The sequence below is a fragment of the Polyodon spathula genome, chromosome 18 (assembly GCF_017654505.1).
Source record: "Polyodon spathula isolate WHYD16114869_AA chromosome 18, ASM1765450v1, whole genome shotgun sequence".
NCBI classification, from domain to species: Eukaryota; Metazoa; Chordata; class Actinopteri; order Acipenseriformes; family Polyodontidae; genus Polyodon; species Polyodon spathula.
This window is the reverse complement of record NC_054551.1, coordinates 25,620,290-25,632,792: the sequence shown is the minus strand read 5'-3', so window position 1 is coordinate 25,632,792 and position 12,503 is coordinate 25,620,290. Positions and strand designations below refer to the sequence as shown.

Below are 12,503 nucleotides of genomic sequence, written 5' to 3'. Positions count from 1 at the left end.
TGCGCATCAAATTGAATGTTCCAGCCAATACACACCCATGGCTGTACGGCGAGCTTTCCAATTTGTTTTTCAACAGCGATGAACCGACCCCGAGGCTCAGGATGAATGACAAGAAAACTAAATTTAATTTATTTTAAAAAAGTACACATACCAGATTTTTTATCCTTTTTTAAAACCACTTGTGAAGCAATTTTGAGCGTGCTGAAAGTAAAATACAAACTTGTTTTCTGCCTTTTAGTGTATTTGTACGTGTTTTTATTATTATTTATTTTTTTATTAACAGTATTTTGTGCATTTGAGTCAACGAATATTCATACTTTGCTCCTTTTTCCAGCGTTCTTTCCCCTAGCACAACATTTATAAAATATATTGAGTAATTCCTTGAAAAAATGAAACAAAAACATACATCTCCGTCAGCAGCTCCGGTCTGGTAGTGTCCCACAGAGATGGGCTGGCTCTGGGCAACTGCGGGGAGTGCAGCGTTTCCGGTGGTAGTCAGTCTGTCTCCAGGGTGATTGGTGACAGTGATGACCCCATCAGCGAGGGTTACAACCTGCCGCGTGGTCAAGACCTGCTGCACCACTTGGATTGGCTGATGCAGCACCACTGGTCGTCCTGGCAGAAAAAGATTGTTTATGAGCTAAAGGCAGGAACACGCTTCGAGGAAGACCCATTAGTTAGGCCTTAACATGCATAAGAAAGTAATTGTATTCATCAATTTGGATCTGTAACACAAGTACAACAATTGTTCACTTGGTGGCTCTATCTGCTTAGGGGTGTCATGCTATCAATTATTTGTGTGAAGGTAATTAAAACACATTTTTTAAAAATCACCCAAAAATCTATTCATTTTCTTTGCAAATCCCAAACAGTAATTTCTGTTTATATTTTTGTATTGCTCTGTACTCAACCTGCAGTTAAATCGCATATGCTTTCTGGTCGAAATGTGTCATTGCTTTATATTTTATTGAAATCTACAGCTGTTGTTTAAGAGATTCCATATGACAATCCTTTGATTGACTTAAAGCTTCCAAAAAACTATTCTCTGCTTTACCAAAGCCAAGCAGTTGTCAGTACTATGGGCAAACACAATGGAAGAAAGTAGGTGATTTTACTTTCTTGGAAAAAAAAAAAAACTAAATAAACTAAAAACACAGTCTTTAGGAAAACATCTGCTTCAAACTTTTCAACACGCTTTTTTTTTTATTATTTAATTCTTGTAAAATCTCTTCTGAATTAACATACGAGGCTAAAAGTGAGTGACACCATTTGTTTATTTTATGATCCGTACGTTAACATAACATGAATTGTAGGCACCACACCGGTCTTTTTTTTTTTGTATTCGTTGCAAAGGTTTTCAAAATGTTTTTTGGTCTAGGTGACCCATTTGGTCTAAGCTTTCTGGGATGCTTCTCGTAGTTCGTATCTCATGCAAGAATAAGCTGTACCATGCTTGACTGCTGGGAACTGGGGTCCCCGTGGAGATTGCTGGTATGTCAAATCCCAGATGGGACATATTGTGAAAACACACTGCAAAAGCTTGCTGTTTTGAAGTCACAGATTCCTCATTGCTCATAAGAGGAGAAGGCTAACAACATGTACAAGTCCACGAAAATAGTGGAAGGAGAAATAACAAAAGAAACCAGACAGGATTCTGTCCACTGAGACTATAAACATCTTTAAATAGATTGATCTTATTTTATACATCCTATTTCAATTCCTTGGCTATATAAGGATTCAAATAAAAAGTCCAATGATTTGAACGGCTAGAAAAGAATGGACAATTAAGCCATTTTAAGACGTAACCTCTATGAAGGACCACCCATCACAGATACCCCCGCCTCAACACCCTCCCACACCTTTGGCAGTGTAAAAACTCAGCCTGTTTTTTTAAAAATACAGTAAAGTTACAGTTTAAAAAGACCTGGACAGCTATTAATGTGCAAGTTACCCATCACCAGAAAACACATTAACCTCCTGTGCATATAAAATCATTATATATATATATATATATATATATATATATATATATATATATATATATATATATCGATATATACACAAATAGAAAGAAATACATTCTTTACTACACATTATGCTGACAAAATTATAAAATTAACTTGATACTCACTTGAGAGTTACTTTTTTTATAAAAGAAGAATTGAATCTTCTCTCTTGTATTGCGGTATTAACCCTACAGCTAATACTGCTCGTCAGTTAAACTTGATTCACAAGAGATGATCAGCCTCATTTAAGAACACAAAAGGGCTGGCCTCCTCTCAAGACTTGCTATGCTGCCTGTTGGGCTTCAGTTTAGAAAATGATCCTGTGTGACATGCCTTAGCCCATCAACACCACCCCTGGATTGCTGACAAACAGAAATCACATTCCCCACCCTCACAGGTGGAAGGACACAATAGACAATAAAAAACTTCCAAAACACGCCAGCCTCTAATCAACTTTCCTTTAGTTTGCAGAACATTTCTGATACCAACTGTGTACCTGGTTTGATAAAATATATACAAAACCGAGGATGTTCATCCCCTTTGAAAAAATAGTGCAAGTGGAACTTTGGGGTTTTCAGCATCATGTGTCTACTTTGTAGAGGTCTACATAGAATACCGTGTTTAATTAAGGTATGACAACTGTTTAGTTTAGTTTTACACAGCTGCTTTACTTTAACCGTTACAGTACCTAGTAGGGTAATGTTTAGCAGGCTATACAAATAAACCTGTTCAGTCATATACTGAGAAACGTATCCAACTGATATTCTGACAGTCTTAGGTCAAATGTCTGGACCAGCTGTTTACATTTCCCCTTTAAATACATTAATAGCACTGTAGTACCAATTATACTATATAAGACAGTTTTTGCAAGTAAAACACTCTCAGCTGCTGCATACTGGAGGGTACAGGAGTGACTGAAACATGTCAATAACCTAAGCTATCAAGTAATTGAATACTGTGAAATGTGTTTGTAAAGAAAGAGCATAACTAACATGAATGCTCTGAATGACAACTTAATTATCAACCATTACACACATATCAACAGTAATTAAAATTAAAAACCAGATTAAATACATATATTCCAACAATGTAAAGATAGGTTATATCTAGCAGGGTTTGTAACAGTAACACATACAACAGTGAACCTAGAGAATAAAATATAATGGCGTCAAATTCAAGGTCATTGGTGCAATTAGATTTGGGAGAGGAATTTCCAAAACACTGAAATTATGAAGTCAGATTTGAAATGGTTTATGAGATATTAGATTTAGAAGTAGTGGCGGATTTACAAAAAACATACAAGCACCTCTAAGAGGAATGCTTACTTAAAAGGAAAGTATGTTTCTGTTAGTAAGAGTGAGAATGTCTTCTTACTGTTATAATCTGGTTAATAAAATACACGACCACTTGTAGCAATGTATAAAAATGCAATGCATCCCAAGGTAAGCATCACATTTGTGGCTCACCAGTTTTTTTTTGCATTAAAATGCAGCACACTAAAATATAACTAAGAGTTGGATGACACCTGCTGGAAAGACGTGTATTTACAACACATGTCCATGAATATGATGTTAGTAAAAGTTTTACAAAAACAACAAAAGAGAATCTATGGCGTTAGTTTTGCTCTAAACACACTAGTGATTATGGGAATGCCCTTAAATGCAAAAAACTGAAGAGAAAATACATCAGCATGTTTTACTCCTTAGTATTAAGCCAACTGCTACTCACTGGTTTAACTTAAATAACCTCAAACAGCAGTGCACGTTCAAACTTTTATATCCATTTTATTTTACAATGGTTTATAACAAGAAATGCAAATAAACTGTGTACCTTCCAGAGATAGAATCTACACACAGTCTATCACTCTCTTTTACTACGTGTTCTAATTACTACACTGGCTTATCTAAAGTGGCATTACTATGGATATATATGAGGCAAGAGTGATGTGGCACAAAGACTAGAAGATATTAATTTGTAGTTTAATCAGTAGCAAATCTTACCTCCAGGAAGAGCTGGTTGGATGGTAACAGGTTGCTGCTTCAACCCAGGCAGCACAGTATGAAGAGGCTGGATTAGTATTGGTTTAGCTGGAATATTGCCAGTGTTAAGAGAAAAGGGAACTGCTGTGACTACTGGCTTAGGCTGAATAGAAATCTTTGGTGTCACCTGAATTGGGCGCTTTGGTGGATTTGAAGAGGACTTTCCTTAGCAGGGTGAAAAGAAAATGAGAAAGCATTTTATATTTAATACACCGATTTGATCCATTACTAAAACAACTAGAAAAAAAAAAAACTGTAATACAGTAGAAATAAGAATGCATTTACTTTTTTTTTTTTTTAATGACGTTTTGAAAACAACTTTCTAATTTTAAAAGTACATCAAGGAAAGACATTGATGTGCTTTTTACCTGTGGCACTCTTCCTCCAGGCTTTGCGCTCTACCTTCAGATCAGAGCCGCTGGTGTCTGAATACAGGGATACAGGAGACAGCTGAGACTGAGAAGAGATATTGAACTCTTCCTGCAAACAAAAGATGCATTAAAGAAATATAGGCATGATTTTTTTTTTTTCCACAAAATACTAGATAAAAACAAATTACAAAAAAATATATAAAAATGGTAATTGGATAAAAACAAACACACTGTGGGTTTCTCATCATATCCTACAACTGGGTAAAACTGATACAGGGGACAATAATAGCCAAGTGAACATTTAACTTCAGAGAACAACAGTAGCAGGACTGGTACTCACAGGTACACTGTATGGCGAGAGGGTGTCCACAGAGGAAGGAGACGGGGCTGAACTGATTGTCGTGGTCGGGGAGAGGGAGCCAGCTGCCCTCTCCCAATCTGCACACAAAAATATTACTTTAAATACTATTTAACCTACATTTTCAAGCAGTCCCAACAGTTCCAAGCTGTGTTGCTATGGCAAAATAGCGGTGAGCAATTTTGTAATGCAAAACAAAATCTGTTCTGAAGATGTATCAAAGGCAGGGGTCTCTATTCAATAGACAGATATTGAGACAGGCAGTATTACCACATCATTAAAAAAAAGTATCTGTGTGTGCCAATGCTATGAAAAAACCACACATGAGTATCTTCAATGTATCAATTGGCCCCAGTCATATTTGATGCTTAAGATTTAACTGTAATCCAACACATCACCTCCTGCTTGCAAACCACTTACTTGTACTTCTCACATCATATACAGAGGGCCCTGTTTTCAATACCAATTTTCAACTGACCAAAAATAAATGAATACACACTTGCCTGTGCAGCTACTGCTAGTCTCATCCCAGGGCATTAAATCAATATCAAAATCAAGGCCTCCATCATTGTATACCTATAAAAACAAAAAAGAAGCTATTTAACCTTCATAGACCAAATGTACATTTATACATATTCTATTTCTGAGAGGTAATAAAAGTACAAAAGACTCTTGGCAAAAGGATGCATTGGCAACGAATGTGCAATTATGCATTTGAAAGTTAAGTATGGGTTCAGGATATCAAGATTCTTACATCAGGGTTAGTCAATATTAGACTCTCCATTAGCCATTCTCAATGAATATTCAGCAGCTACAGAACACTAGGCTGAGAAAAATGAGTGAGGGTCAGGCCATTGAAGAACCAGGTGTGTCAGACAGGTCTCTTCATCTATCCCCGCTACCCATCTGAACTCAATCACTAAATATGGAACAACAGTTCAACCTGTTTTGCCCTCAGCATACAGTACTCACATCTGATTCATGAGCCAAACACTGCAGCAGCTCTTCTGCATCTCCCAAATCTCCCAGCTCATCAAACAGGCTATAATCTGCAAGAAAAAAAGCAGATTTTTACCATTGAAAACTATTCTTTAAAACGAAACCATATAAGGTTTATCTTGCAAGAATTAATTTATCTTTGTTGGGTCCAACACCCTGAACTTCCCTCTAATTAAGCCTTTGTTTGTGCTGGGGCTACTGATTTGCATAATGAATTGGTTAAAAGAGCATGGATTTTATGCGTGCTACTGCATTGCTGTACACGAATTGTTAGTTTTTATGTGAAACAGGTTAAACAAAAATCGTATAGACACACACACACACACTTGACAAAACCATAACGTCACACATCTGTACGGAATATACATCCCAAATAAACATCCAAATACAGAATCGAAGTTAAGTTATAATAGATGAAAGATTATAATATAATACTAACAAAAACGCACAAACATAAACATAAACAACTCAAAAGAAACTTGGATATTGGCTTAAAAGATGTCCACGCCACAGCGCGTCCGACTACAGGCTTTAAATTAATAAGCAAGTGGGTGTGTGCTGGTTATGTATAAATATTTACAACCCAGGGTAGCAGCGATACATTTACACAAAAAGTCGCTGTATTAATTATGTAACAAAGTTCACTTACCCCACTCACCACCCTGATCGATAAAAATATTATTCATTGTGGAACTGTTGTGGTTCAGGTGAGTTTCTAGTTCTGACATTAACCCTGTTGCCATTCTTTGCTGAATACATTAGTTACAAATAAATCAATTTGATAGATCTTTTAGGCTTGGAATTCTTAGCAAAAAGACTGATCTCGAAATACACTTTACTTCCTGGCTTGTGTGTATCTCTTACTTTAAATACACGTCTGTTTAAATCCTTTCATTAACTATGGGTACTGTGAAGGGACATAAATCTGAACACGCTCATGAAATACAACGCATACGTTTCTGACTGTCAGATTCCAGGAACACAGTAAAACTATCCCTCTGATGTATTTGAAACATATTGTGCATTTACAGTAAAGTGATATCTGCTTTTGTTTATCCTAATGTAGTTACTTTATTAATTGATGATTTAGTAAGCTTTGTAAGGCCCCTTGGAGTATAATTTCCATGTATTCCTGTACACTTCGCCTGTGTGCTGTTCTGGATTTGTCAAAATGTACCTAGATTTGGTTTCCTTTAGTTTTGCCGAACATTATATAATTTCGCTTCTGACGTTAATAATTAAAAAAAAAAAAAAATACAAAAATACAAAAATCGGCGTTTCAAGATAACACGATGTGGTGGGTATTGAGAACACACAGCATTTAATTATGCATCCCACATGCTATCCCGTTTGCAGGAGTGTATTTTATTGAATGTACTGACGATACTTATGTATAATTAACTACCCCTGGTCAAAAGTTGTTGGTATATACATTTGTTGTGTAGTCTCTCGTGTAGTCTCTCTCTCTATATATATATATATATATATATATATATATATATATATATATATATATATAGCAATGTGTTGACAAATATGTTCATCTGTAGATAAGGATTATTAAAAACCACTCGAAAATGTTGTCGAAATACATAAAGCACTATCAACCAGTGAAAAGTATGTTTAATATGTAACCTATTTTAGAGGTCGACAGGACAAAAGACAAAAGACATAATGGCTCCACTCCCAACATCCAAAAAATATGACAATATCAACAAAACAGTGTGTAAACAATTACCATCCAATTACAGACCGCTTGAAAGCAGGGCTAGCCAATAAAATCAATACAAGCAGCAAAGTGTGGTGAAACTGATACTAGGGCAGGCCCGAAGAAGGAATCCATCCATCCCACAAACAGCATTGAAACAGGTGTAATTACCATTTATCAAACAGACTGGAGGAATGCTGTGGAGCCACAAAATCACCATGGTGACCGCATTTTCAAATAAAAGCAAATGCTTCACAAAACAACAAGTGATGATATATATATATATATATATATATATATATATATATATATATATATATATATATATATATATATATATATATTTTAAAACTGAGTCCAGCCATTTTTTTTTTCGCAATGTAATTGTTATTCTGCACTTGCTGGTACACACTATTTAACTGAGGAGAAGTGGTCTTGAGCAGTTCATTTTAATATTCATTTTAAACTTTGCATGTATTTGTTCTGAATCAGCATCTTAATGAGATCTGTCTTGTTAGCTGTTCTCCCGTCTCAGTCCAGGTATCTGAAGGTGTTTTATCTCATCCACTCTGTTCTTGTGAATCTGGAAAGCAGGCGTCACCCACCGACCACATGAACACTGCTCTCCAAACCAGTTGAAAGAACCCAGTTTCGAGCTGCATTTAGGGCACAGGAGCTTCAAAGGAAAAAAAATACATTTTACACACAGCTTCACGATTTCATCAAATATATATATTTTTTGTGATAAAAGTTAAAAGGTGAAAGGCCTTTAATTTGAATAAACATGCATATTACATGAATATACAAATGTTTATTTTTGCATATGATGTTGCACACTTTGCCATGGGAAGAAAGCATGGAGACGGTGATATGAAAATAGGGAGCTGCAATTTTTTTAGATTAGATCATAGTGGCTTGAACATAAGCCAAGTATCCCCTGTGGCACTTATAAAATGAATGCCACTTCACGACAACCTATTTAAGATTTTACTAGGACTTTCTTTCACCTGTCCATCCAAAACTCCAAGCAGTGCTTGCTCCATCCACTGCACAGGTTCAATGAAGTGTGATGTACACTGGGACTGATCCCCACACACAGCTGTTAGATGGGAGAATTTTTTGTGAGCAAAGGCTGCTGGTCCAGTTCCTGGAGTATGGTTCAGAATGCTAGAACTGCGAAACAGAGCGCGTCTGAAAATAAAGAAACACAAAACAAATCAATTCACTTTTTAAACAGACCCATATTAATGAATATAGTATGAAAATGCTCACTTAAGAGATGCCAAGGTCAAACTTATACAAAGACTAGTCAAGCTAGACACACTTTTCCATGAGTGTGAATGCAGTGGTTTTCTCTCTAGTAGTAAAGCATCAGACCTGCACTTCCTGCACCTGCAGATGGCTTCACTGCTCTGTGTCTGTCCAGGGGAGGTCGGGTCAGCTGCAAATACTTCCCTTGGAAGGTTCTTAAGTTCTTATGAAAATAATGAAATAGGTTATTAGGCTTATTTGCAAAGTTTTGTGTACATTATGCAGTAGTACTACAGCCCTACAACAATAACCCACTGATCAAACACTATTAATACATAAACTTTAGTTAATCAATGCAGGTCCTTGCTTTACCAGGCAAAACTGAATAACATTTTCTAGCCACAAATTACACACATCAGGAAAATAAAAAAAATATATCATTAGAAGCATAACCAAAGACACCAAGCATGTAAAAGCAGCTACATGTTAATAGTCTAACACAATTTTACTTCTCTATATTATTAATTAAGGTGTCTGGTTGACAATAACTGCCATTTATAGTAAAGGTTGTGCGTTGGCTGTGTGGTTAGCTGTGCAATTACCTGGGTATCTGCAGTAAAGGCTGTGAGTTAGCTGTGTGGTTAGCTGTGCAATTACCTGGGTATCTGCAGTAAAGGCTGTGGGTTAGCTGTGTAATTACCTGGGTATCTGCAATAAAGGCTGTGTGGTTAGCTGTGTAATTACCTGGGTATCTGCAGTAAAGGCTGTGGGTTAGCTGTGCAATTACCTGGGTATCTGCAGTAAAGGCTGTGGGTTAGCTGTGCAATTACCTGGGTATCTGCAGTAAAGGCTGTGAGTTAGCTGTGTAATTACCTGGGTATCTGCAATAAAGGCTGTGTGGTTAGCTGTGTAATTACTTGGGTATTTGCAGTAAAGGCTATGGGTTAGTGGTGTAATTACCTGGGTATTTTTCTGTGACTTTTCGTAGTCTGTACTGTTTGTATACAGGACTTGTTTCATCCACCTTGCAGCCCATTGTCTCGTATAGTTCTAACTGGTCCAAAAACTCTTCAATAATTCTAAAAAATAAAAAAATAAAAAAGACAAAAACTTGATACCCATAACTAAGAAAATCTAATTCTATGTCATGCAAGAAGCATCATAAAATGTGTAGCTACTAATTATCCTGAGCTCGTACATGCTCAGTAATTGGGATCTTTTTAAGCCATAACAAAAAAAAATGGCAAGCCAAATTGTTAATTAAGAAAAACTACTACTCACTTGACATCAGGTTTGATGTTCTGCAGTTTAACATATGCATCACTCAGGTTCAAACTGTGTGTCTTCATCATAAATGCAGTCACCACAGCAGCACTTCGACTCACCCCTGCATGACTAAACAATCAGGAATATTGCACATTTCTGTAGTAAGCACATTTAGGTATTCAATTGCATTCATGCAAACTGTACATTTGCTACATAAATTTAGCACAATTAGCACAATTAACAGAGGCTGCACAAAATCATAAAGAAACATTCTGTTGTCTTTTTTTTTTTATTATTCTGATTACGCAATGCTGTTTCAAATAATACAATATTCCATCATTCATTAACTCATTTTATGATATACCTGCTTACTGACAGTATTTGTTTTAGCAGATACTGCACTGCACTGAAATATTGCATTACTACCTACCAGTGTACCAGAACTGCAGCTGGAGTTGTTGTCAGCGCTTCTGTGATGAACTGAACGCAGTCATCCAGAATGCTAAGCAGATCACTGCTCGATTCATCCAGGGCATAAATAAATTTCCTTTGAAAAGAACCCAGGACTTCAGGTTCCTCGGAGTCTACTGTGAGAATGTGAGTGATGGCAGCATCGGTCAAATTCTTGCAGTCTGTAAGGTCACTGGCACCTCCAATATAAACCCCTGACTGCACACAGATCATGGTTAGCACAGTTTGTTACAGAAACTCCTGGGGCCTTTTTTTTGTTTTTTACTTCCCGAAGGTCGAATCACCTAAATGGAAATGAATAGGTATTTTACTGATGACAATATAATTACAAGTATACAAGTTTTGCAGAATTATCCAAGGATTTTTTTTTTTTTTTTTTTTTTTTTTTTTTTTTTTTTTTTTAAGGTGAACGTTGAAGTTATGCACTGTTTTCAAACTACGGATTAGCTTCATATAAATCAGTAGTTCTGTATAATGAGCATTTTCCAACTGTCTTGGAGTGGAATCATATATCACCGTTGACTTGTTGCCCTCTAGCGGTTTTTCAACAAAACCTAATGGTACACAGTCAAATTACTTATGGATGCCACAGAAACAAAGTGCTAAAAAAATATCAAGAACGTTTACAAACGAAAGGAGGCCATTGCTCGTTTGGTCGCTAGTAGCTTATTGATCCCAGAATCTCATCGAACAGCTTCTTGAACTTAGGATCCCAGGGTGTCAGCTTCAACAACATTCTACAAGTCGACGAAGATTGAGTGGACAAAGGACACTAGAATCGTGCCGTAAATACTTAATTAACAATATTTCACTGTATACTGCTATAAATGTCATTTTGTAACTGAGATAGATTTTATTTGCACTCTCGTACAGTCCATCACCGTTATTATCCAGCGTGCACACTGGCTGACATCTTTCGAAATGTTTTTCATCTACGATATTACAAAAAAAAACCCAATAATATACTAAAATAATAAAATGATACACAGCAATTTTATCAACATTAGATCCCCCCCCAGAAACTTAAAAAATAGCTTAACACAATAGCTTACCTTTCTATTTTCGCTTCTGCTCCCGTGGAAAGAATCCGGTTAGAAACCAATACATTAATATTTTGGTTCCTACCTGGCAACCAAAGTTAATCAACTGCTGTGTGAATAAATGCAAACTATTGAGATTTGTAATCTGAATAGATTTTTTTTCGTCTTTGGAAATATATCATTACATGTAATAGTAACTCATAGGCCTCTATGTTATTGTGTGATCTCCTTGACAGGAACTTCAGGCTGGCAGTGTTCTGGTTATTCGATGATCTAGTCTCTGAGGGTCGTTTTGTTGATGACGCTTTTACCAGGATTATTATTATTATTATTATTATTATTATTATTATTATTATTATTATTATTAATGTATATTTACCTGTTTGTTTATTTTGTATATATCGTATATGAAAGAAAGTAGATATCAGTAGTTGTACTTGAAGGCAATGATAAGGACAAAACCCCTGTGATACTGTACACACTGTATCACGTATTCACGTATTCTGTAGTGTAATCTGTTTCAGCACCGTCGATAGTTTAGATAGCAGATCTGACATTGAAATAGGTCTAAAAGTGATGCTTGTAAAGTTACCTCCATGGTTGCCACATGCCCCTGTTTTCCTTGGATTGTCCTGGTTGCTAGAGAGTTTAAACTTTTAACAACAACCCTTCTGTTCAGGTGTCCTTTTTTTTTGTACCTCAGAGGTGACAATCCTAGACTCTACTGGCCATTCTGGAAAACAGACTTTAGCAGATTCCCACCTTAACTTCCCTGATTGAGTTAGAGGCCTTAACCATAGTATCCCCCCGTAACAAGTTAAACAAGTTAAGCACCTTGAGGTCACGTTGCGCAAAATAAATGCAGTCAGCTATTTTTTTATGTTTTATTTTACCAGCCCTTAAAAAATGTACAAATGTTTGAGAACCATGGGCTTTAAAGTGATTATTTTCAGTGTTGACAATTAATAATTAGCTTCTTTGTTTATGTCACAGA

The 12,503-nt window shown here is 36.2% G+C and overlaps 2 protein-coding genes across 4 annotated transcripts in view; both read right to left on the bottom strand.

The window, feature by feature from the left end:
* LOC121330841 (cyclic AMP-dependent transcription factor ATF-6 alpha-like) overlaps positions 1–6,665 on the bottom strand; it is a 49,027-nt gene extending 42,362 nt beyond the window's left edge. For 2 of the 3 annotated variants that reach the window (XM_041277691.1, XM_041277690.1), the window contains exons 1-7: positions 6,423–6,665; positions 5,747–5,823; positions 5,278–5,350; positions 4,757–4,854; positions 4,414–4,525; positions 4,007–4,210; positions 407–615 (exon numbers count right to left, since the gene is read on the bottom strand). In XM_041277691.1, the coding sequence (XP_041133625.1) occupies positions 407–615; positions 4,007–4,210; positions 4,414–4,525; positions 4,757–4,854; positions 5,278–5,350; positions 5,747–5,823; positions 6,423–6,516 (867 nt within the window). In that variant the 5' untranslated portion in view covers positions 6,517–6,665. The remainder of the gene's footprint in view (positions 1–406; positions 616–4,006; positions 4,211–4,413; positions 4,526–4,756; positions 4,855–5,277; positions 5,351–5,746; positions 5,824–6,422) is intronic. The other variant, XM_041277689.1, reaches the window with a different exon arrangement.
* A 1,197-nt stretch (positions 6,666–7,862) lies between these two features.
* Positions 7,863–11,726, bottom strand: dusp12 (dual specificity phosphatase 12). Its single transcript, XM_041277323.1, has 7 exons — positions 11,522–11,726; positions 10,429–10,753; positions 10,014–10,127; positions 9,693–9,811; positions 8,859–8,955; positions 8,489–8,672; positions 7,863–8,157 (listed from the first exon to the last, which is right to left on the bottom strand). The coding sequence occupies exons 2-7, from the start codon at positions 10,680–10,682 to the stop codon at positions 7,996–7,998; spliced, it is 930 nt and encodes a 309-aa protein (XP_041133257.1). The 5' UTR covers positions 10,683–10,753; positions 11,522–11,726; the 3' UTR covers positions 7,863–7,995.
* Positions 11,727–12,503: the final 777 nt, after the last annotated feature.